The sequence below is a fragment of the Oenanthe melanoleuca genome, chromosome 25 (genome assembly GCF_029582105.1).
Source record: "Oenanthe melanoleuca isolate GR-GAL-2019-014 chromosome 25, OMel1.0, whole genome shotgun sequence".
NCBI lineage: Eukaryota > Metazoa > Chordata > Aves > Passeriformes > Muscicapidae > Oenanthe > Oenanthe melanoleuca.
In genome coordinates this window covers 5,703,812-5,729,358 of record NC_079358.1, presented here as the reverse complement: position 1 = coordinate 5,729,358, position 25,547 = coordinate 5,703,812, and the positions used below count along the sequence as shown (strand labels likewise).

Here is a 25,547-nt window from a genome sequence, read left to right as displayed (position 1 = left end):
TTGGGATTTTTGGGATCAGGAATTTTGGGATTTTTAGGATCAGGATTTTTGGGCTCTCTCACCCTCCTCGTGCTCCCTGTCCCCCCCCCGCTCCCTCGGCCGCTCTCCGGCCAGGACGGGGAATTCCGGGATCGGGATTTTTGGGACCAGGACACTCAGGATTTTTAGGATCAGGATTTTCAGGACCAGCAATTTTGGAATTTTTAGGATCAGGATTTTTGGGATCTTTCATCCTCCTCATGCTCCCTGTCTCCCCCTTGGCCGCTCTCCGGCCAGGACCGAGAATTTTGGGATCAGGAATTTTGGGACACTCAGGAATTTTAGGATCAGGATTTTTAGGATCAGAATTTTTGGGATTTTTGGGATCAGGAATTTTGGGATCAGGGCTCTCTCACCCTCCTCGTGCTCCCTCTCACCCCGCGCCCCCTCGGCTGCTCTCCGGCCAGGACCGGGAATTTCGGGATCAGGAATTTTGGGACACTCAGGATTTTCAGGACCAGGAATTTTGGGATTTTTGGGATCAGGATTTTTGGGATTTTTAGGATTTTTGGGATTTATCCCCTCACCCTCCTCGTGCTCCCTGTCTCCCCGCGCTCCCTCGGCCGCTCTCCAGCCGGGACCGGGAATTCCGGGATCGGGATTTTTGGGACCAGGACACTCAGGAATTTTGGGATTTTTGGGAATTTTCGGATTTTTGGGCTGTATTCTCTCACCCTCCTCGTGCTCCCTGTCCCCCCGCGCTCCCTCCGCCGCCCTCCTGCCGCCCTCCGCTCGCTGCTGCCGGTGCCGGATGCGCAGGAGCAGCCGCTGCGCCCCCGAGGGCAGGAACTCGGGAATTCCGGGAATTCCGGGAATTCCGGGGAATTCCGGGATCCCCGGCGGCCCCTCAGGCTCCTCCGGGAACAGCGGATCCCCCCCCGGGGCCTCCGGGGGGTCGTAGGGGCCGTAGTCGTCTGGAGGGGGGAGAGAAATGGGGGAATTGGGGTGAAAAATGGGAATTTTGGGGGGGAAATGGGAATTCTGGGGGGGAAATTGGGGATTCTGGGGGGGAAATGGGAATTTGGGGGGGAAATGGGGAAATAGGGTGAAAATTTGGGGTGAAAATGGGGAAATTTGGGGGGAAAATGGGAAATTTTGGGGGGGAAATTGGGAATTTTGGGGGGGAAATGGGGGATTTCGGGGTGAAAATGGGGAATTTTGGGGGGGAAATGGGAATTTTGGGGGGAAAATTGGGAATTCTGGGGGGGAAATGGGGAATTTTGGGGGGGAAATTGGGAATTTTGGGGGGGAAATGGGGGAATTTGGGGTGAAATGGGAATTTGAAGGGGGGAAATGGGGAAATAGGGTGAAAATTTGGGGTGAAAATGGGGAAATTTGGGGGGAAAATGGGAATTTGGGGGGGGAAATTGGGGATTTTGGGGGGGAAATGGGGGAATTTGGGGTAAAAATGAGGAAATTTGGGGTGAAAATGGGGAATTTTTGGGTTAAAAATGGGGAAATTTGGGGTGAAAATTGGAAATTTTGGGGTCTACCAGCCTCATTTTTTGGGATGAAAAAGTGAAATTTGGGATGAAAAAGTGAAATTTGGGATGAAAAAAGTGAAATTTGGGATGGCAAAGGGGAGATTTGGGGTGAAAATGGAGAAATTTGGGGTGAAAATTGGGAATTTTGGGGGACAAAAATGGGGAATTTTGGGGTCAACCAGCCTCATTTTTTGGGATGAAAAAGTGAAATTTGGGATGGCAAAGGGGAGATTTGGGGTGGGAAAAAGGGAATTTGTGCTGAAAATGGGGAAATTTGGGGTTAAAATGGGAAAATTTGGGGTGAGAATTTGGGGTGAAAATGGGGAAATTTGGGTTAAGAAAGGGGAATTTTGGGGAGAATGGGGGAATATGGGCTGAAAATGGGGAATTTTTGGGTTAAAAATGGGGAAATTTGGGGTGAAAACTGGGAGTTTTTGGGGGAAATGGGGAAATTTGGGGTGAAAATTGGAAATTTTGGGGTCTACTAGCCATATTTTTTTGGGATTAAAAAGTGAAATTTGGGATGGCAAAGGGGAGATTTGGGGTGAAAATGGAGAAATTTGGGGTGAAAATGGGGAATTTTGGGGGACAAAAATGGGGAAATTTGGGGTGAAAATGGGGAATTTTGGGGTCAACCAGCCTCATTTTTTTTGGGATGAAAAAGTGAAATTTGGGATGAAAAAAGTGAAATTTGGGATGAAAAAGTGAAATTTGGGATGGCAAAGGGGAGATTTGGGGTGAAAATGGGGAAATTTGGGGTGAAAATGTGGAAATTTAGGGGGAAATGGGGAAATTTGGGGTGAAAATTGGGAAATTTGGGGGGAAAAATGGGGAGATTTGGGGGTGAAAATTGGAAATTTAGGGGGAAATGGGGAAATCTGGGGTGAAAATTGGGAAATTTGAGATTAAAATGGGAAATTTGGGGTGAAAATGGGGAATTTTGGGGTGAAAATGTGGAAATTTGTGCCCAACGCAGGAAATTCCAGCTGGCCCCTCCCCCACTCCCCCCCCCCCCCCAGCTTTCCCCTCCCCCACCCCGCACTCACCTGGCCCCTCCCCCCCCCGCGGGGGGGTCTCCATGCCCATCCCCCCCTCCTGGGGGGGGTAGAACCCCTCGTAGAACCCCCCGGGCTCCGCCCCCGGCGGGGGGAGGGGCAGCCCCGGGTGGGGGAGGGGCGGCTCGTCGGGGTGGGGGGGGAAGGGCAGCAGGGGGGGGGAGGGGCCCATCCCCAGCTCCGCGTGCAGGTCCGGGGGGGGGAGGGGCCCCGGAGGGGGGGGAGGACCCCCCCCCACCCCTCCCCCACCCGGGCCGGGGAAGCGAGGGGGGGGAGGGGCGCCGGGGTGCCTGGAATAAAAAAAAAATAAAAAAAAATAAATTAAAATTAAAATAAAAGTGAGAAAATTTGGTTGTTTTTTTTTTTTTTGGTGAAATTTGGGGTTTTTTGGGGGGAAATTTTGGGGTTTTGGGGGAAATTTTGGGTTTTTTGGGGGATTTTGGGGGGAAATTTTGGGGTTTTTTGGGGATTTTGGGGTTTTTTTGGTAATTTTGGGGTTTTTTTTGAAATGTTGGGGGTTTTTTTAGGAATTTTGGGGTTTTTTGCGGAATTTTGGGGTTTTTGGGGAATTTTGGGGGTCTTTTTGGGGAATTTTGGGGTTTTTTGGGAATTTTTGGGGAGATTTGGAGTCAAAGGGAAAAATTTTTGGGGAATTTTGGAGGTTTTTTTGGGAATTTTGGGGTTTTTTATGGGAATTTTGGGATTTTTTTTGGAAAATTTTGGGGTTTTCCATGGAATTTTGGGGGTTTTTGTGGAATTTTGGGTTTTTTGGGGAATTTTGGGGTTTTCCAGGGAATTTTGGGGTTTTTTTGGGGAATTTTGTGGGTTTTTTGGGGAATTTTGAGGTTTTTTTGGGAATTTTCGGGGGTTTTTTTGGAATTTTGGGGGGATTTGGAGTTAAAGGGAAAAATTTGGTTTTTTTTGGGAATTTTGGGGTTTTTTTGGAGAATTTTGGGATTTTTCAGGGAATTTTGGGGGTTTTTTGGGGAATTTGGGATTTTTTGGGGAATTTGGGATTTTTTTGGGAATTTTTGGGGTTTTTTTTTTAATTTTGGGGGGATTTGGAGTTAAAGGGAAAAATTTGGTTTTTTGGGGAATTTTGAGGTTTTTTTTGGGGGGATTTGGAGTTAAAGAGAGAAATTTGGGGTTTTTTTAGGGGAAAAATTTGGGGTAAATTTGGGATTTTGGGGGGGATTTGGGAGTCAATTGCGGAAAAAAAATTGGGGTTTTGGGGTGAAATTTGGGTTTTTTGGGGGTAAAATTTGGGGTGAAATCTGGCTTTTTTGGGGTGAAATTTGGGTTTTTGGGGTGAAATTTGGGGTGAAATTTGGGTTTTTTGGGGGTAAAATTTGGGGTTCAGGGGGGAAAAATCCATGGGAGGATTTTACAGGTGGGGCTTGGCTGAGTCCCACCTGTCCCCAGGTGTGCCCAGGTACCCTCACCTGCCCCCCCAGCTGTGCCCAGCTGTGCCCAGGTGTATCCCAGGTGTACCCAGGTGCCCCCAGGTGTACCCAGGTGTGCTCAGGTGTACCCAGGTGTATCTCAGGTGTACCCAGGTGTGCCCAGGTGTACCCAGGTGTGCTCAGGTGTACCCAGGTGTACCCAGGTGTACCCAGGTGTGCCCAGGTATATCCAGCTGTACCCAGGTGCCCCCAGGTGTATCCAGGTGTATCCCAGGTGTGCCCAGGTGTACCCCAGGTGTGCCCAGGTGTCCCCAGGTGTGCCCAGGTGCACCCAGGTGTACCCAGGTGTACCGAGGTGTGCTCAGGTGTACCCAGGTGAGCTCACCTGACCCCCAGTTTCTCGGCCAGCTGCCCCGTGGGCCTCACCACAGTCCCCATGTATATCCAGGTGTACCCAGGTGTACCCAGGTGTACCCAGCTGTACCCAGGTGTATCCCAGGTGTGCCCAGGTGTACCCAGCTGTACCCAGGTGTGTTCAGGTGTATCCCAGGTGCCCCCAGCTGTACCCAGGTGTATCCCAGGTGTACCCAGGTGTACCCAGCTGTACCCAGGTGTACCCAGGTGTGCCCAGCTGTACCCAGGTGCCCCCAGGTGTATCCAGGTGTACCCAGGTGTACCCAGGTGTACCCCAGGTGTGCTCAGGTGTATCCCAGGTGCCCCCAGGTGTACCCCAGGTGTACCCAGGTGTATCCAGGTGTGCTCAGGTGTACCCAGGTGTATCCCAGGTGTGCCCAGGTGTGCCCAGGTGAGCTCACCTGACCCCCAGTTTCTCGGCCAGCTGCCCCGTGGGCCTCACCACGATCTCGAACAGCGACGGGATTTTCCTCAGCGGGTCCGGGGGGGGCTCCCCCTCCATGGGGGGGGGAGGGGCGGCGGCGGGGGGGGGAGGGGCGGGCGGGGGGAGGGGCGAGGGGCAGGGGGCGGGGCCGGGGGGGCGGGGGGGGGGTGGGGAGCAGCCCCACCCCGGGGGGGGGTTTGGGCAGGGGGTTGATGCCCTGTTTCTTCAGCTCCTCCACCTCCTTCTGGTCCTCGGCGCCGGCCTCGGCGTCCTCCTGCAACATCTGGAATGAAAATTAAACTGGGATTAACTGGTTTGTACTGGGATGGATAAACTGGGCTGTGCTGGTTTGGGCAGGGGGTTGATGCCCTGTTTCTTCAGCTCCTCCACCTCCTTCTGGTCCTCAGCGCCGGCCTCGGCGTCCTCCTGCAACATCTGGAATGAGATAAATTGAACTGGGATTAACTGGTTTGTACTGGGATGGATAAACTGGGCTGTGCTGGTTTGGGCAGGGGGTTGATGCCCTGTTTCTTCAGCTCCTCCACCTCCTTCTGGTCCTCGGCACCTGCTTCAGCATCTTCCTGCAACATCTGGAATGAGATAAATTGAACTGGTTTATACTGGGATGTACTGGGATGGAACTGGAAGAGAGTGGAATTAACTGGGATAGCACTGGGATGGGATTGGGAGAGACTGGGAGAGACTGGGATGGACTGGGAGTGATGGGAGTGTCCGACTCAGCGTCCTCCTGTAACATCTGGAATGAAAATTAAACTGGGATTAACTGGTTTGTACTGGGATGGGATTGGGAGAGACTGGGAGGGACTGGGATGGGATTGGGAGGGACTGGGATGGACTGGGAGTGATGGGAGTGTCTGACTCAGCATCCTCCTGCAACATCTGGAATGAAATAAATTATACTGGTTTATACTGGGATATACTGGGTTATACTGGGATATACTGGGATGGAACTGGGAGAGACTGGAATTAACTGGGATAGCACTGGGAGGGACTGGGAGAGACTGGGATGGGACTGGGAGAGACTGGGATGGACTGGGAGTGATGGGAGTGTCCGACTCAGCGTCCTCCTGTAACATCTGGAATGAAATAAATTATACTGGTTTATACTGGGATGGCATTGGGAGAGACTGGAATTAACTGGGATAGCACTGGGATGGGATTGGGAGAGACTGGGAGGGACTGGGAGAGACTGGGAGGACTGGGAGGGACTGGGAAGGACTGGGAGTGATGGGAGTGTCCGACTCAGCGTCCTCCTGCAACATCTGGAATGAAATAAATTAAACTGGTTTATACTGGGATATATTGGGATGGAACTGGGTTATACTGGGATGGAATTGAGAGAGACTGGAATTAACTGGGATAGCACTGGGATGGGATTGGGAGAGACTGGGATGGACTGGGAGTGATGGGAGTGTCCGACTCAGCATCCTCCTGCAACATCTGGAATGAGATAAATTATACTGGTTTATACTGGGATATACTGGGATGGGATTGGGAGAGACTGGAATTAACTGGGATGGGACTGGGAGAGACTGGGAGGGACTGGGAGTGATGGGAGTGTCCGACTCAGCGTCCTCCTGTAACATCTGGAATGAAATAAATCATACTGGTTTATACTGGGATATACTGGGATGGGATTGGGAGAGACTGGAATTAACTGGGATAGCACTGGGATGGGATTGGGAGAGACTGGAATTAACTGGGATGGGACTGGGAGAGACTGGGATGGACTGGGATGGACTGGGAGTGATGGGAGTGCCCGACTCAGTGTCCTCCTGTAACATCTGGAATGAAATAAATTGAACTGGGATTAACTGGTTTGTACTGGTTTGTACTGGGATGGAACTGAGAGAGACTGGAATTAACTGGGATAGCACTGGGATGGGACTGGGAGAGACTGGAATTAACTGGGATAGCACTGGGATGGGACTGGGAGAGACTGGGAGGGACTGGGAGTGATGGGAGTGCCCGACTCAGCGTCCTCCTGTAACATCTGGAATAGAGAAACTGGGATTAACTGGGATAAACTGGGTTATACTGGGATGGGAGTGTCCGCCTTGGTGCCTTCCAGTAATGTCTGGAATGGAAAAAATGATACTGGGTTATACTGGGATAAACTGGGTTATACTGGGATATACAAGGTTATACTGGGTTATACTGGGATAAACTGGGTTATACTGGATTATACTGGGTTATACTGGGTTATACTGGGATAAACTGGGTTATACTGGATTATACTGGGTTATACTGGATTATACTGGGATAAACTGGGTTATACTGGGATGGGAGTGTCCCCCTTGGGGTCTTCCTGTAACATCTGGAATGGAAAAAATGCTACTGGATTATACTGGGTTATACTGGGTTATACTGGGATAAACTGGGTTATACTGGGATAAACTGGGTTATACTGGGATGGGAGTGCCCGTCTCGGCGTCCTCCTGCAGCACCTCGAATGGAAACGGGGACTGGGAGGGACTGGGAGACACTGATCCCAGGTGTGTCCAGGTGTACCCAGGTGTACCCAGGTGTACCCAGCTGTGCCCAGGTGTACCCAGGTGTGCTGTAAATGCCCCCAGGTGTACCCAGGTTTATCCAGGTGTACCCAGGTGTGCCCAGGTGTATCCCAGGTGTACCCAGGTGTATCCCAGGTATACCCAGGTGTACCCAGGTATATCCCAGGTGTGCCCAGGTGTGCCCAGGTGTTCTCACCTTCTCCAGCAGCTCCCGTGTCTCCTCGGTCAGCGGCGCGTGTGAGAACATGCCAGACCTGTGACCCCAGCTGTGCCCAGGTGTACCCCAGGTGTGCCCAGGTGTATCTCAGGTGTACCCAGGTGTGCCCAGGTGTGCCCAGGTGTGCCCAGGTGTACCCAGCTGTACCCAGGTGTACCCACCTTGTCCAGCAGCTCCCGTGTCTCCTCGGTCAGCGGCGGGTGTGAGAACATGCCAGACCTGTGACCCCAGGTGTACCCAGGTGTGCCCAGGTGTGCTGTAAATGCCCCCAGGTGTACCCAGGTGTGCCCAGGTGTGCCCAGGTGTTCTCACCTTGTCCAGCAGCTCCCGTGTCTCCTCGGTCAGCGGCGCGTGTGAGAACATGCCAGACCTGTGACCCCAGCTGTGCCCAGCTGTGCCCAGGTGTATCTCAGGTGTGCCCAGGTGCCCCCAGGTGTGCCCAGGTGTACCCAGCTGTGCCCAGGTGTGCCCAGGTGTATCCAGGTGTGCCCAGGTGTACCCAGGTGTACCCAGCTGTATCCCAGCTGTGCCCAGGTGTATCTCAGGTGTACCCAGCTGTACCCAGGTGTACCAGGTGTATCTCAGGTGTACCCAGGTGTACCCAGGTGTACCCAGGTGTGCCCAGGTGTACCCAGGTGTTCTCACCTTGTCCAGCAGCTCCCGTGTCTCCTCGGTCAGTGGTGCATGTGAGAACATGCCAGACCTGTGACCCCAGCTGTGCCCAGGTGTACCCAGGTGTACCCCAGGTATATCCCAGGTGTGCTCAGGTGTGCCCAGGTGTATCTCAGGTGTACTCAGGTGTTCTCACCTTGTCCAGCAGCTCCCGTGTCTCCTCGGTCAGCGGCGCATGGGAGAACATGCCAGACCTGTGACCCCAGCTGTGCCCAGGTGTACCCAGGTGTATCCCAGGTGTATCCAGGTGTATCCCAGGTGTATCTCAGGTGTGCCCAGGTGTTCTCACCTTGTCCAGCAGCTCCCGTGTCTCCTCGGTCAGCGGCGCGTGGGAGAACATGCAGTCGTCGCCGTTGATGCAGAGCCCGGTGGTGTGGAACAGCTTGCACGGGAAATCCCGTGGGGGGAGTCAAGGAAAGAACCGGAATAACCTCGGAATAAGCCTGGTCTAACCCGGGGTTTAACTCAGATTTAACCCGGGTTTAAGCTGGGTTTAGGCAGGTTTAAGGCAGGATATGGCGCATGAAGGGACAGCTCTCGGCGCGGGCGCAGGGCTGGTTCAGCCCAGGTTTAACCCGGGTTTAACTCAGGTTTAGGGCAGGTTTAACCCGGGTTTAGGGCAGGTTTAACCCGGGTTTAGGGCAGGTTTAGGGCAGGTTTAACCCGGGTTTAGCCCAGGTTTAGGGGCAGGTTTTACCCACGTTTAACCCAGGTTTAACCCAGGTTTAGGGCAGGTTTAGGCAGGTTTAAGGCAGGATATCGTGCATGTAAGGACAGCTCTCGGCGCGGGCGCAGGGCTGGTTCAGCCCAGGTTTAACCCAGGTTTAGGGGCAGGTTTTACCCACGTTTAACCCAGGTTTAACCCAGGTTTAGGGCAGGTTTAAGGCAGGATATCGTGCATGTAGGGACAGCTCTCGGCGCGGGCGCAGTACCCCGTGATGTAGAACTTGCACAGTTCAGGTTTAACCCGGGTTTAACCCAGGTTTAGGGCAGGTTTAACCCAGGTTTAACCCAGGTTTAGGGCAGGTTTAAGGCAGGATATCGTGCATGTAGGGACAGCTCTCGGCCCGCGCGCAGTACCCCGTGATGTAGAACTTGCACAGTTCAGGTTTAACCCAGGTTTAACCCAGGTTTAACCCAGGTTTAGGGCAGGTTTAGCCCAGGTTTAGGGCAGGTTTAACCCAGGTTTAGGGCAGGTTTAACCCGGGTTCAGGGCAGGTTTAACCCAGGTTTAGGCAGGTTTAACCCGGGTTTAGGGCAGGTTTAAGGCAGGATATCGTGCATGTAGGGACAGCTCTCGGCCCGCGCGCAGTACCCCGTGATGTAGAACTTGCACAGTTCAGGTTTAACCCAGGTTTAACCCAGGTTTAGGGCAGGTTTAACCCGGGTTTAGGGCAGGTTTAAGGCAGGATATCGTGCATGTAGGGACAGCTCTCGGCCCGCGCGCAGTACCCCGTGATGTAGAACTTGCACAGTTCAGGTTTAACCCAGGTTTAGGGCAGGTTTAACCCAGGTTTAACCCAGGTTTAGGGCAGGTTTAAGGCAGGATATCGTGCATGTAGGGACAGCTCTCGGCCCACGCGCAGTACCCCGTGATGTAGAACTTGCACAGTTCAGGTTTAACCCAGGTTTAACCCAGGTTTAACCCTGGTTTAGGGCAGGTTTAGCCCAGGTTTAGGGCAGGTTTAACCCAGGTTTAGGGCAGGTTTAACCCGGGTTCAGGGCAGGTTTAACCCAGGTTTAGGCAGGTTTAACCTGGGTTTAGGGCAGGTTTAAGGCAGGATATCGTGCATGTAGGGACAGCTCTCGGCGCGGGCGCAGTACCCCGTGATGTAGAACTTGCACAGTTCAGGTTTAACCCAGGTTTAACCCAGGTTTAGGGCAGGTTTAACCCGGGTTTAGGGCAGGTTTAAGGCAGGATATCGTGCATGTAGGGACAGCTCTCGGCCCGCGCGCAGTACCCCGTGATGTAGAACTTGCACAGTTCAGGTTTAACCCAGGTTTAACCCGGGTTTAGGGCAGGTTTAACCCAGGTTTAGGGCAGGTTTAAGGCAGGATATCGTGCATGTAGGGACAGCTCTCGGCCCGCGCGCAGTACCCCGTGATGTAGAACTTGCACAGCCCAGGTTTAACCCAGGTTTAGGGCAGGTTTAACCCAGGTTTAGGGCAGGTTTAGGGCAGGTTTAAGGCAGGATATCGTGCATGTAGGGACAGCTCTCGGCGCGGGCGCAGTACCCCGTGATGTAGAACTTGCACAGTTCAGGTTTAACCCAGGTTTAACCCAGGTTTAGGGCAGGTTTAGGGCAGGTTTAACCCAGGTTTAGGGCAGGTTTAAGGCAGGATATCGTGCATGTAGGGACAGCTCTCGGCCCGCGCGCAGTACCCCGTGATGTAGAACTTGCACAGTTCAGGTTTAACCCGGGTTTAACCCAGGTTTAGGGCAGGTTTAACCCGGGTTTAGGGCAGGTTTAACCCGGGTTTAGGGCAGGTTTAGGCAGGTTTAAGGCAGGATATCGTGCATGTAGGGACAGCTCTCGGCCCGCGCGCAGTACCCCGTGATGTAGAACTTGCACAGTTCAGGTTTAACCCAGGTTTAACCCAGGTTTAGGGCAGGTTTAACCCAGGTTTAGGGGCAGGTTTAAGCCAGGTTTAACCCAGGTTTAGGGCAGGTTTAAGGCAGGATATCGTGCATGTAGGGACAGCTCTCGGCGCGGGCGCAGTACCCCGTGATGTAGAACTTGCACAGTTCAGGTTTAACCCAGGTTTAGGGCAGGTTTAACCCAGGTTTAGGCAGGTTTAACCCGGGTTTAGGGCAGGTTTAGGCAGGTTTAAGGCAGGATATCGTGCATGTAGGGACAGCTCTCGGCCCGCGCGCAGTACCCCGTGATGTAGAACTTGCACAGTTCGCGCTTCTTGGGCAGCTCGATGTCGTGGCTGAAGTTACAGTGATCGCCCTGGGACAGGTGAGACACAGGTGAGACACAGGTGAGGGACAGATGGGACAGGTGAGAGAAGGACAGGTGAGAGACAGGTGAGAGACAAGGGAGATACAGGTGAGAGGGGAGATACAGGTGAGATACAGGTGAGATACAGGTGAGATATGGACAGGTGGGACAGGTGAGGGACAGGTGAGAGACAAGGGAGATAGAGGTGAAAGGGGAGACACAGGTAAGATACAGGTGAGACACAGGTGAGATACAGGTGAGATACAGGTGAGATATGGGTACAGATGGGACAGGTGAGATTGGACAGGTGAGATACAGGTGAGATACAGGTGAGATATGGACAGCTGGGACAGGTGAGGGACAGGTGAGACACAGGTGAGAGACAGGTGAGAGACAGGTGAGACATGTACAGATGGGACAGGTGAGATACAGGTGAGATACAGGTGAGAGACAAGGGAGATACAGGTGAAAGGGGAGATACAGGTGAGACACAGGTGAGATATAGACAGGTGGGACAGGTGAGATACAGATTAGACACAGGTGAGATACAGGGGAGATACAGGTGACACACAGTTGAGACAGGTGAGATACAGGTGAGAGACAGGTGGAACAGCTGAGACAGGTGAGATATGCACAGGTGGGACAGGTGAGGGATACAGGTGAGATACAGGTGAGACAGATGAGAGACCGGTGAGAGACAAGGGAGATACAGGTGAAAGGGGAGATACAGGTGAGACAGGTGAGACAGGTGAGATACAGGTGATGTAAGACACAGGTGAGACACAGGTGACAGACAGGTGAGTTGGGACAGGTGAGAAATGGGAACACGTGGGACAGGTGGGAAAAGTGAGACAGAAATGGAAAAGGTGGAATCCAGGTGGGACATGGATGGAAAAGGTGGGATTTGGGTGGGATCCAGGTGTGACCCAGGTGTGGCACAGGTGTGACCCAGGTGTGACACAGGTGTGACCCAGGTGTGGCACAGGTGTGACCCAGGTGTGACACAGGTGTGACCCAGGTGTGGCACAGGTGTGACCCAGGTGTGACACAGGTGTGACCCAGGTGTGACACAGGTGTGGCACAGGTGTGACACAGGTGTGACACAGGTGTGACACCCTCACCTGTCCCAGCTGGAATTTTGGGAATTTTGGGAATATTTTGGGAATTTTGGGAATATTTTGGGAATTCTGCTCACCCAGGTGCACCTGCCCTCCACGAAGTACTTGCAGATCACCTCAGGTGTGACACAGGTGTGACCCAGGTGACCCCCTCACCTGTCCCAGCTGGAATTTGGGATTTTTTGGAATTTTGGGAATATTTTGGGAATATTTTGGGAATTGTGCTCACCCAGGTGCACCTGCCCTCCACGAAGTACCTGCAGATCACCTTGGGTGTGACCCAGGTGTGACCCAGGTGTGACCCCCCTCACCTGTCCCAGCTGGAATTTTGGGAATTTTGGGAATATTTTGGGAATTGTGCTCACCCAGGTGCACCTGCCCTCCACGAAGTACTTGCAGATCACTTTGCCCTTCTTGTCCGAGGGCAGGTGGGATTTGTCGTGCTCGCCCCGCCGGTAACCGCCCCCGTCCTGGGGAAAAAAACGGGAATTTTGGGAAAATCTGGGAATTTTTTTGGGGGGGAATGGGAAATTGTGATAAGAGAAGGGGTTTGGGGGGTGCTGAGAAAAAAATTTTGGGGAAATTCGGGAAAATCTGGGAAATATCTGGGGATTTTGTGGGAAAAATCCGAGAATTTGGGGGGAAAAATCCCAGAAAAAATTCAGCAAAATTTAGGATAAATCCTGGGGAAAAGCTGGAAAAATCCAGGAATTTTGGGGTGGGAAAATCTGGGAATTTGGGGGAAAAAATTTGGGCTAAATTTGGGAATTTTCAGGAAAAAGTCCTGGGAAAAATACCAGAAAAAATCCCAGGAAGAATCCCGGGAAAAATCCAGGAATTTTGAGGGGAAAAAATCTGGGAAAAATGTGGGAATTTGGGGGGAAAAAATCTGGGAAAAATCCATGAATTTTTTTGGGAAAAATGGGAAATTCCCAGCACTGAGGAGTTTGGGGTGCTAAGCCAAAAACCCCAGGAAAAATCCAGGAAAATTCCCAGAAAAAAATCCCAGGAAAAATCTGAGAAAATCCTGGAATTTGGCAGGAAAAATCTGGGAAAAATCAGGAATTTGGCTGGAAAAATCCAGGAGAAATCCCAGAAAAAAATCCCAGGAAAAATCCCAGGAAAAATCTGGGAAAAATTCAGAAATTTGGGGGAAAAAATCTGGGAAAAATCCAGGAAAAATTCCAGGAAAAATTCCAAGAAAAATCCAGGAATTTTTGGGTTTTTAGAGCGGGACTTTTGGGAATTCCATTGGGATTTTTGGGATTTCTGGGCAGAATTTTTGGGTTTTCAGATCAGGATTTTTGGAAATTCTGGGTGGGATTTTTGGAAATTCTGGACGGGATTTTTGGGATTTCCAGGCACAATTTTTGAGTTTCTTAGAGCAGGATTTTGGGGAATTCTGTGTGAGATTTTTGGGTTTTCAGAGTAGGATTTTTGGGAATCCTGGGTGGGATTTTTGGGAATTTTGGCAGGATTTTTGGGAATTCCAGATGGAATTTTTGAGCTTTCAGACCAGGATTTTTGGGAATCCTGGGTGGGATTTTTGAATTTTCTGGGCAGGAATTTGAGTTTTTCAGAGCAGGAATTTTGTGATTTTTGGGAATTTCTGATTTTTGGGAATTTGGGTTTTTCAGAGCAGGAATTTTGTGATTTTTGGGAATTTCTGATTTTTGGGAATTTGGGATTTCTGGGAATTTGGTTTTTTGCAGAGCAGGAATTTTGGGATTTTTGGGAAATTGGGATTTTTGGGAATTTGGGATTTTTGGGAATTTGGTTTTTTCAGAGCAGGAATTTTGGGATTTTTGGGAATCTGGGGGTTTTGGGCATTTGGGATTTTTGGGAATTTGTTTTTTTCAGAGCAGGAATTTAGTGATTTTTTGGTAATTCGAGATTTTTGGGAATTTGGAGCAGGAATTTTGGGAATCTATGATTTATGGGAACTTGTTTTTTTCAGAGCAGGAATTTTGGGATTTTTGAGATTTTGGGTTTTCAGAGCAGGAATTTTGTGATTTTTTGGTAATTCGAGACTTTTGGGAATTTGCGATTTTTGGGAACTTGGAGCAGGAATTTTGGGATTTTTGGGAACCTGGGATTTTTGGAAATTTTGGTTTTTTCAGAGCAGGAATTTTGGGATTTTTGAGAATTTGCGATTTTTGGGAATTTGGTTTTTTCAGAACAGGAATTTTGGGATTTTTGAGAACCTGGGGATTTTTGGAAATTTTGTTTTTTTCAGAGCAGGAATTTTGGGATTTTTGGGAATTTGCGATTTTTGGGAATTTGGTTTTTTCAGAGAAGGAATTTTGGGATTTTTGGGAATTTGCGATTTTTGGGAATTTGGTTTTTCAGAGCAAGAATTTTGTGATTTTTGGGAATCTGGGATTTTTTGGAATTTGGTTTTTCAGAGCAGGAATTTTGGGATTTTTGGGAATTTGGGATTTTTGGAAGTTTTGTTTTTTTCAGAGCAGTAATTTTGTGATTTTTTTTGGAATCTGGGATTTTCGGGAATTTGGTTTTTTCAGAGCATAAATTTCGTGATTTTTGGGAATTTGCGATTTTTGGGAACTTGGAGCAGGAATTTTGGGATTTTTGGGAACCTGGGATTTTTGGAAATTTTGGTTTTTTCAGAGCAGGAATTTTGGGATTTTTGATAACCTGGGATTTTTGGAAATTTTGGTTTTTCAGAGCAGTAATTTTGTGATTTTTTTTGCAATCTGGGATTTTTGGGACTTTGGTTTTTCCAGAGCATAAGTTTCGTGATTTTTGGGAATTTGCGATTTTTGGGAACTTGGAGCAGGAATTTTGGGATTTTTGGGAACCTGGGATTTTTGGAAATTTTGGTTTTTTCAGAGCAGGAATTTTGGGATTTTTGGGAACCTGGAATTTTTGGAAATTTTGGTTTTTTCAGAGCAGTAATTTTGTGATTTTTTTTGCAATCTGGGATTTTTGGGAATTTGGTTTTTTCAGAGCATAAATTTCGTGATTTTTGGGAATTTGCGATTTTTGGGAACTTGGAGCAGGAATTTTGGGATTTTTGGGAACTTGGGATTTTTGGAAATTTTGGTTTTTTCAGAGCAGGAATTTTGGATTTTTTGGGAATTTGTGCTTTTTGGGAATTTGGTTTTTTCAGAGCAGGAATTTTGGAATTTTTGAGAATTTGGGTTTTCAGAGCAGGAATTTTGTGATTTTTTGGTAATTTGAGACTTTTGGGAATTTGCGATTTTTGAGAACTTGGAGCAGGAATTTAGGGATTTTTGGGAACCTGGGGTTTTTGGAAATTTTGTTTTTTTCAGAGCAAGAATTTTGTGATTTTTGGGAATCTGGGATTTTTGGAAATTTAGTTTTTCAAAGCAGGAATTTTATGATTTTTTGGTAATTTGCGATTTTTGGTAATTTGTGATTTTTGGGAATTTAGAGCAGGAATTTTGGGATTTTTGGGAACCTGGGAATTATGGGAATTTTGGTTTTTCAGAGAAGGAATTTCGGGATTTTTGAGAATTTGTTTTTTTCAGAGCAGGAATTTTGGGATTTTTGGGAATCTGGGATTTTTGAGAATTTGGTTTTTTCAGAGCACAAACTTTGGGATTTTTGGTTTTTCAGAGCAGGAATTTTGGGATTTTTGGGAATCTAGGATTTTTGAGAATTTGGTTTTTTCAGAGCACGAACTTTGGGATTTTTGGGATTTTTGGTTTTTCAGGGCAGGAATTTTGGGATTTTTGGGAACCTGGGATTTTTGGCAGTTTTGTTTTTTCCAGAGCAGGAATTTTGGGGTTTTTGTCACTTTTGGGGTGCCAGCCCTCACCCCCATGTCGTCGTCGTAGAACTCGTCGTCGTCGTTGATCGCGGCTTTTCCCATCGCGCTGCGGCCGCGGCCCCGGCCCCGCCCCGGGCCCTTGTTCCCACGGCCCCGCGGGCCCCGGCCCCGGCCCCGGCTCAGCCCTGCAAATTCGGGAATTCGGGAATTTGGGGATTTGGGAATTCAGGGATTTAGGATTTGGGAATTGGGAATTCCCAGATCCAGGGTCACCCCAGCCCCAGCCCCTTGTTCCCACGGGCCCCGGCTCAGCCCTGCGAATTAATCAGGGAATTTGGGAATTCAGGGATTTGGGAATTCAGGGAATTTGGGATTGGAGATTTGGGAATTCCCAGATCCAGGGTCACCCCAGCCCCAGCCCCTTGTTCCCACGGCCCCGCGGGCCCCGGCCCCGGCTCAGCCCTGGAGCAGAAATTTGGGATTTGGGATTTTGGGAATTAGGGAATTTGGGGTGGAATTCCAGGCTCACCCTGGCCCTGTTCCAGGCATTTGGGACAGGATTTAGGATGGGATTTGGGACTGTGAATCAGGATTTGGGGTGGGATTGGGAATTGGGATTTGATTGGGATTTGGGGTGGGATTCCTGGATCACCCTGGCCGTGCTCCAGGGATTTGGGATTTTGGATGGGATTGGGATTTGGGATTTGGGGTGAGATTGGGATTTGGGATTTGGTGTGGGATTTGGGATGGGATTTCGGAATTGGGATGGGATTTTGGGTGGGATTTGGGGTGGGATTCCCAGCTCACCCCAGCCCCGCTCCAAGGATTTGGGACAGGATTTTGGATGGGATTGGGATTTGGAATTTGGGGTGGGATTTGGGATTTTGGGTGGATTTGGGATTGGGATTTGGGATGGGATTTGGGATTTTGGGTGGGATTTGAGATTTGGGATTGGTATTTGGGGTGGGTTCCAGCTCACCCTGGCCCCGCTCCAGGGATATGGGATTGGGATTTGTGATTTGGGATGTGATTTGGGATGTGATTTGGGATTGGGATTTGTGATTTGGGATTTGTGATTTGGTATTTGGGGTTCCCAGCTCACCCGGCCGCGCTCCAGGGATTTGGGATGTGATTTGGGATTGGGATTTGTGATTTGGGATGTGATTTGGGATTGGGATTTGTGATTTGGGATGTGATTTGGGATTGGGATTTGTGATTTGGGATGTGATTTGGGATTGGGATTTGTGGTTTGGGATGTGATTTGGGATTGGGATTTGTGATTTGGGATGGGATTTGTGATTTGGGATTTGTGATTTGCGATTTGGGATTTGTGATTTGTGATTTGGGATTTGGGGTTCCCAGCTCACCCGGCCGCGCTCCAGGGATTTGTGATTGGGATTTTTGGGATTGGGATTTGTGATTTGGGATTTGGGGTTCCCAGCTCACCCCGGCCGCGCTCCAGGGATTTGGGATGGGATTTTGGATGGGATTTGGGATGGGATTTTTGGGATTTGGGGTTCCCAGCTCACCCCGGCCGCGCTCCAGGGATTTGGGATGTGATTTGGGATGGGATTTTTGGGATTTGGGGTGGGATTTTTGGGATTTGGGGTTCCCAGCTCACCCCGGCCGCGCTCCTTGCTGCGCCGGTACTGTGACAGTTCTTTGGCGTAATCGTCGAAGTCGTCGTCGCCCATCGGCTCCTCGGGGTCGCAGTACTGGGAAAAAATTGGGAATTCCGTGGGAATTCTGGCATGGGAAGCTCAGAATGGAGAGGGAGAGCTGGGATGGGAATCCTGTGCGGAATCCTGGGATGGAGTCAGAACTCCTGGGAGGGACAGAATTCCCTGGGGAATTATCTGGGAAAAATCCTGGAATCCCCTCCAAAATTCCCTGTGGAACACCCCAGAATTCCCTCTGGAATTCCCCCTGGAACATTCCAGAATCCCCAGTGGAACATTCCAGAATCCCCAGTGGAACATTCCAGAATTCCCAGTGGAACATTCCAGCATTCCCAGTGGAACATTCCCAGTGGAACATTCCAGAATCCCCAGTGGAACATTCCCAGTGGAACATTCCAGCATTCCCAGTGGAACATTCCCAGTGGAACATTCCAGCATTCCCAGTGGAACATTCCCAGTGGAGCATTCCCAGTGGAACATTCCAGCATTCCCAGTGGAACATTCCAGCATTCCCAGTGGAACATTCCCAGTGGAGCATTCCCAGTGGAACATTCCAGCATTCCCAGTGGAACATTCCCAGTGGAGCATTCCCAGTGGCACATTCCAGCATCCCCAGTGGAACATTCCCAGTGGAACATTCCCGGTGGAGCATTCCAGCATTCTCAGTGGAGCATTCCCAGTGGAACATTCCAGCATTCCCAGTGGAACATTCCCAGTGGAGCATTCCCAGTGGAACATTCCAGCATTCCCAGTGGAACATTCCCAGTGGAGCATTCCCAGTGGAACATTCCAGCATTCCCAGTGGAACATTCCCAGTGGAGCATTCCCAGTGGCACATTCCAGCATTCCCAGTGGAACATTCCCAGTGGAACATTCCCACTGGAACATTCCCAGTGGAACATTCCAGCATTCCCAGTGGAGCATTCCCTCATTCCCAGTGGGATTCATTCCCGCTCCCTCACCTCCATCTCCTCCTCGAACGGCTCCTCCTCCTCCTCGGGGTCGCTGCGGGCGCGGCCCCGGCCCCGGGAACAGCCCCGGCCCCGGGAGCAGCCGCGGCCCCGGCCCCGGAACCCGCGGGCACGGCCTCGACCTGAGAATGGGGTAAAAAATACAAAAAATGGGAAAAACGGGATTTAAAATGGGGATTTAAAATGGGAATGGGACACTGGGAACAGCCCCGGCCCCGGGAGCAGCCGCGGCCCCGGCCCCGGAACCCGCGGGCACGGCCTCGACCTGCAGAAAAAATGGGGTAAAAAACACAGAAAATGGGAAAAATGGGAATAAAAATGGGAATGGGACACTGGGAACAGCCCCGGCCCCGGGAGCAGCCGCGGCCCCGGCCCCGGAACCCGCGGGCACGGCCTCGACCTGGGAGAGAAATGGGGTAAAAAATACAAAAAATGGGATTTAAAATGGGAATGGGACACTGGGAACAGCCCCGGCCCCGGGAGCAGCCGCGGCCCCGGCCCCGGAACCCGCGGGCACGGCCTCGACCTGCAGAAAAAATGGGGTAAAAAACACAGAAAATGGGAAAAATGGGAATAAAAATGGGAATGGGACACTGGGAACAGCCCCAGCCCCGGGAGCAGCCGCGGCCCCGGCCCCGGAACCCGCGGGCACGGCCTCGACCTGGGAGAGAAATGGGGTAAAAAACACAAAAATTGGGATTTAAAATGGGAAAAACGGGATTTAAAATGGGATTTAAAATGGGAATGGGACACTGGGAACAGCCTCGGCCCCGGGAGCAGCCCCAGCCCCGGCCCCGGAACCCGCGGGCACGGCCTCGACCTGGGAGAGAAACAGCAATAAAAATGGGAAAAAATGGGATAAAAACCACAAAAAATGGGATTTAAAATGGGGATTTAAAATGGGGATTTAAAATGGGAATGGGACACTGGGAACAGCCCCGGCCCCGGGAGCAGCCGCGGCCCCGGCCCCGGAACCCGCGGGCACGGCCTCGACCTGACAGAAAAATGGGGTAAAAAATACAAAAAATGGGATTTAAAATGGGAAAAACGGGATTTAAAATGGGATTAAAAATGGGAATGGGACACTGGGAACAGTCCCGGCCCCAGAACCCGCGGGCACAGCCAAGACCTGCAGGGAGAAATGGGATAAAAATGGGGTAAAAATGGGGTAAAAATGGGAATAAAAATGGGGTAAAAATGGGAATAAAAATGGGAATAAAAATGGGAATAAAAATGGGGTAAAAATGGGGAAAATGGGGAAAAAACCAGGATATAAAATGAGATAAAACTGGAGTAAAATCCAGGAAATATGGGGCATTTTTTGGTTATTTTATTGGGATTTTTTTGGTTTTTGGCGGGGATCTTTTGGGATTGTTGGGATTTCCCAGTTTGCCCAGTTTGCCCAGTTTGCCCAGTACCCCTGGCCCGGTGGTTCCCGTCCTTACAGTGCCAATATTGGGTTAAAACTACATCATGTTTGGGGTATTTTTTATGGTTTTGTCGGGATTTTTTTGGTTTTTGGGTGGGATTTTTTGGGATTTTTGGGATTTCCCAGTTTGCCCAGTTTGCCCAGTACCCCTGGCCCGGTGGCTCCCGTCCTTGCAGCGCCGGTAGCGGCTGAGAAACGCGCCGCGTTTGGGGTTTTTTTTTGGTTATTTTATCGGGATTTTTTTGGTTTTTGGGAGGGGTTTTTTGGGATTTTTGGCATTTCCCAGTTTGCCCAGTTTGCCCAGTTTGCCCAGTACCCCTGGCCCGGTGGCTCCCGTCCTTGCAGCGCCGGTAGTGGCTGAGAAACGCGCCGCGTTTGGGGGTTTTTTTTGGTTATTTTATCGGGATTTTTTTGGTTTTTGGGGTGAATTTTTTGGGATTTTTTTGGATTTTTGGGATTTCCCAGTTTGCCCAGTTTGCCCAGTTTGCCCAGTATCCCTGGCCCGGTGGCTCCCGTCCTTGCAGCGCCGGTAGTGGCTGAAAAACGCGCCACGTTTGGGACATTTTTGGGTTATTTTAGTGGGATTTTTTTGGTTTTTGGGAGGGGTTTTTTGGGATTTTTGGCATTTCCCAGTTTGCCCAGTTTGCCCAGTTTGCCCAGTACCCCTGGCCCGGTGGCTCCCGTCCTTGCAGCACCGGTAGCGGCTGAGAAATGCACCGCGTTTGGGGTTTTTTTTGAGTTTTTGGGGGGGATTTTGGGGGGGATTTTTTGGGATTTTTTTGGATTTTTGGGATTTCCCAGTTTGCCCAGTTTGCCCAGTTTGCCCAGTACCCCTGGCCCGGTGGCTCCCGTCCTTGCAGCGCCGGTAGTGGCTGAGCTCCTTGGCGAAGTCGTCGTAGTCCTTGGCGCTCTCCTCCTCCTCCTCCTCGTTCTCGAAGGGCCCGAAGTCGCCGGGGCCGAAATCCTCGAAGGAGCCGCCGAAGGGTTTGGGCTCCGCCTTGGGGTGGGGCTTGCGTAACTGGGAGTACTGGTGGGACTGGGAAGGGAGGGGGAGGGGTTAGAATGGAACTGGGAGTACTGGGAGTACTGGGAGTACTGGGAATGTATTGCCAGTATTCCCAGTATAACTCACTGGATATGCTGGGATGTATTCCCAGTATCCCATTCCCAGTATTCCCAGTATCCCCAGTATGACTCACCCCATAGCCCGGGCTGTACTCCCAGTATAACTCACCCCCTATCCCACTCCCAGTACTCCCAGTATAACTTACCCACTATACCATTCCCAGTACTCCCAGTACTCCCAGTAAGACTCACCCCATATCCCAGGCTGTACTCCCAGTATCCCATTCCCAGTTCTCCCAGTACTCCCAGTAAGACTCACCCCGTATCCCAGGCTGTACTCCCAGTGTAACTCACCCCCTATCCCATTCCCAGTATTCCCAGTATCCCCAGTAAGACTCACCCCGTATCCCGGGCTGTACTCCCAGTGTAACTCACCCCGTATCCCATTCCCAGTTCTCCCAGTACTCCCAGTACTCCCAGTACTCCCAGTATAACTCACCCCATATCCCATTCCCAGTACTCCCAGTACTCCCAGTACTCCCAGTGTAACTCACCCCGTATCCCATTCCCAGTTCTCCCAGTACTCCCAGTACTCCCAGTACTCCCAGTACTCCCAGTATAACTCACCCCGTATCCCATTCCCAGTACTCCCAGTATCCCCCAGTACTCCCAGTACTCCCAGTATCACTCACCCCGTATCCCGGGCTGTACTCCCAGTATCCCATTCCCAGTACTCCCAGTACTCCCAGTAACACTCACCCCGTATCCCATTCCCAGTTCTCCCAGTACTCCCAGTAACACTCACCCAGTATCCCATTCCCAGTTCTCCCAGTTCTCCCAGTGTCACTCACCCCATATCCCGGGCTGTACTCCCAGTATCCCATTCCCAGTACTCCCAGTGTCACTCACCCAGTATCCCATTCCCAGTTCTCCCAGTACTCCCAGTATCACTCACCCCATATCCCGGGCTGTACTCCCAGTATCCCATTCCCAGTACTCCCAGTGTCACTCACCCAGTATCCCATTCCCAGTTCTCCCAGTACTCCCAGTATGACTCACCCCGTATCCCGGGCTGTACTCCCAGTATTCCCAGTACTCCCAGTATCACTCACCCCGTATCCCGGGCTGTACTCCCAGTATCCCATTCCCAGTTCTCCCAGTACTCCCAGTATGACTCACCCCGTATCCCGGGCTGTACTCCCAGTATTCCCAGTACTCCCAGTGTCACTCACCCCGTATCCCGGGCTGTACTCCCAGTATCCCATTCCCAGTTCTCCCAGTATCCCCAGTAACACTCACCCCGTATCCCGGGCTGTACTCCCAGTATCCCATTCCCAGTACTCCCAGTATAACTCACCCAGTATCCCATTCCCAGTTCTCCCAGTATCCCCAGTAAGACTCACCCCGTATCCCGGGCTGTACTCCCAGTACTCCCAGTTCTCCCAGTATCACTCACCCCGTATCCCGGGCTGTACTCCCAGTATCCCATTCCCAGTACTCCCAGTATCACTCTCCCAGTATCCCATTCCCAGTACTCCCAGTATCCCCAGTAACACTCACCCCGTATCCCGGGCTGTACTCCCGGTATCCCATTCCCAGTACTCCCAGTATCACTCTCCCAGTATCCCATTCCCAGTACTCCCAGTATCACTCTCCCAGTATCCCATTCCCAGTACTCCCAGTATCCCCAGTAAGACTCACCCCGTATCCCGGGCTGTACTCCCAGTTCTCCCAGTACTCCCAGTATCACTCACCCCGTATCCCGGGCTGTACTCCCAGTTCTCCCAGTACTCCCAGTATCACTCACCCCGTATCCCGGGCTGTACTCCCAGTTCTCCCAGTATCCCCAGTAACACTCACCCCGTATCCCGGGCTGTACTCCCAGTTCTCCCAGTATCCCCAGTGTCACTCACCCCGTATCCCGGGCTGTACTCCCGGTATTTCCTGTGTCCTTTCTCTCCCGCGCTGAACTCGGAGTCGTCGCTGAGATCCGACGGTTCCTCGCTGGACGAGGCGTGGCGCTGAAAAACCCCGGGAACAGTCACCCGGAGCCCTCCCAACAGCCGGAATTCCTGTCACAACAGCTGGAATTCTCGTCCTAACAGCTGGAATTCCTGTCACAACAGCTGGAACTCCTGTCCCAACAGCTGGAACTCCCGTCACAACAGCTGGAACTCCCGTCACAACAGCTGGAATTCCCATTCCAACAGCTGGAATTCCTGTCAAAACAGCTGGAACTCCCGTCCCAACAGCTGGAATTCCTGTCACAACAGCTGGAATTCCTGTCCCAACAGCTGGAATTCCTGTCACAACAGCTGGAACTCCTGTCCCAACAGCTGGAATTCCCATCCCAACAGCTGGAACTCCCGTCCCAACAGCTGGAACTCCCATCCCAACAGCTGGAACTCCTGTCCCAACAGCTGGAATTCCTGTCCCAACAGCTGGAATTCCTGTCACAACAGCTGGAACTCCTGTCACAACAGCTGTCCCTGTCCCAGAATTCCCATCTGATCCCTGGAATTCCCAAATTTTCCTGGAAAATCCCGGGAAAAGTCACCACAGAGCCCCTCTCAACAGCTGGAACTCCTGTCACAACAGCTGGAATTCCCATCCCAACAGTTGGAATTCCAGTCCCTGTCCCAGAATTCCCATCTGATCCCTGGAATTCCTAAATTTTCCTGGAAAAACTCCGGAAAAAATTAACTGAATGAAAATTTTAAAGCAAATTCATGCATTAAATCACAAAAAAATTCAGAATTTTGGCCCACTAAAAACTGGGATTTTCCCCCAGAATTCCCAAATTCCAAGAAAGGAATTCCAAAATGGATTTTCCTTGAAATCTGATGGAAGTTTTCATGGAATTTTGGAATTAAGTTTCTAGAAAAATTATTTTTCTTGGGATTTGAGGGAAATTTTTACAGAAATTCAGGGGATTAGGACATTAAAAAAATTGGATTTTCTGCGGAATTTGATGGAAATTTTTATGGAATTTTGGGAATAAGATGCTAAAACCAGATTTTTCCTGGAATTTGATAGAAACTTTGATGGAATTTTGGGACTAAACTTCTAAGAATGGATTTTTCCTGAAACTTGAAGGGAATTTTAAAGCAAATTCTCGCGTTAAAACACGAAAAAAATCAGAATTTTGGCCAAATTTCACCGATTTTCACTGGGAAAAAAAATCACTAAAAACCCAAATTTTACCCCAAAAAAATCCCAAATTCCAGGGAGGGTAAAAAAATGGAATTTTCCCAGAATTTGAGAGAAACTCCTCCACAAACTCACATGTTAAAACACAAAAAAAATCAGAATTTTGGCCAAATTTCACCAAATTTCGCTGGGAAAAAAATGGTAAAACCCCAAATTTTACCCAAAAATCCCAAATTCCAGGGAGGATAAAAAATCTGATTTTCCTCAGAACTTGAGGAGTATTTTTAAGCAAATTCCCGCGTTAAAACACAAAAAAAATCAGAATTTTGGCCAAATTTCACTGAATTTTGCTGGGAAAAAAATGCTAAAAACCCAAATTTTTACCCAAAAAATGCCCAAATTCCAGGGAGGTTAAAAATCTGATATTCCTCAGAATTTGAGAGAAACTCCTCTACAAACTCACACATTAAAATACAAAAAATTTCAGAATTTTGGCCAAATTTTTTCCGATTTTCGCCGGGAAAAAAATCACTAAAAACCCAAATTTTTCCCGATTTTCGCCGGGAAAAACCGCTAAAAACCCAAATTTTACCCCAAAAATCCCAAATTCCAGGGAGGACAAAAAAATGGAATTTTCCCAGAACTTGAGAGAAACTCCTCCACAAATTCTCGCGTTAAAACAGAAAAAAATTCAGAATTTTGGCCAAATTTCACCGATTTTCGCCGGGAAAAAAAATGCTAAAAACCCAAATTTTTTCCCAAAAATCCCAAATTCCAGGGAGGATAAAAAAAGTTGAATTTTCCCAGAATTTAAGAGAAACTCCTCCACAAGCTCTTGCGTTAAAACACAAAAAAAATCAGAATTTTGGCCAAATTTCACCGATTTTTGCCGGGAAAAAAATGCTAAAAACCCAAATTTTTCCCCAAAAATCCCAAATTTCAGGGAGGATAAAAATCTGATTTTCCTCAGAATTTGATAGAAACTCCTCTACAAACTCACACATTAAAATACAAAAAATTTCAGAATTTTGGCCAAATTTTTTCCGATTTTCGCCGGGAAAAAAATGCCAAAACCCCAAATTTTTTCCCCACCTTGTGCTTGGATTTCCTCTTTTTCTTGGCCCTCCTCTTGTCCTTGTCCTTGCGGCGCTTCCTCTTGAGGCGCCGCTGGGATTTCCCCTCCCAAAAAATTTC

General features: G+C 49.9%; 1 protein-coding gene across 1 annotated transcript in view; it reads right to left on the bottom strand.

Moving 5' to 3' along the window:
* ZC3H4 (zinc finger CCCH-type containing 4) overlaps window positions 1-25,547 on the bottom strand; it is a 46,391-nt gene that overhangs the window by 4,934 nt on the left and 15,910 nt on the right. The window contains 13 exon segments of the mRNA XM_056510848.1: window positions 714-953; window positions 2,570-2,868; window positions 4,797-4,943; window positions 4,945-5,102; window positions 8,532-8,641; window positions 11,085-11,196; window positions 12,671-12,775; window positions 16,108-16,244; window positions 17,681-17,774; window positions 18,701-18,831; window positions 20,970-21,154; window positions 21,187-21,233; window positions 23,117-23,224. Coding sequence (XP_056366823.1) covers window positions 714-953; window positions 2,570-2,868; window positions 4,797-4,943; window positions 4,945-5,102; window positions 8,532-8,641; window positions 11,085-11,196; window positions 12,671-12,775; window positions 16,108-16,244; window positions 17,681-17,774; window positions 18,701-18,831; window positions 20,970-21,154; window positions 21,187-21,233; window positions 23,117-23,224 — 1,873 coding nt within the window.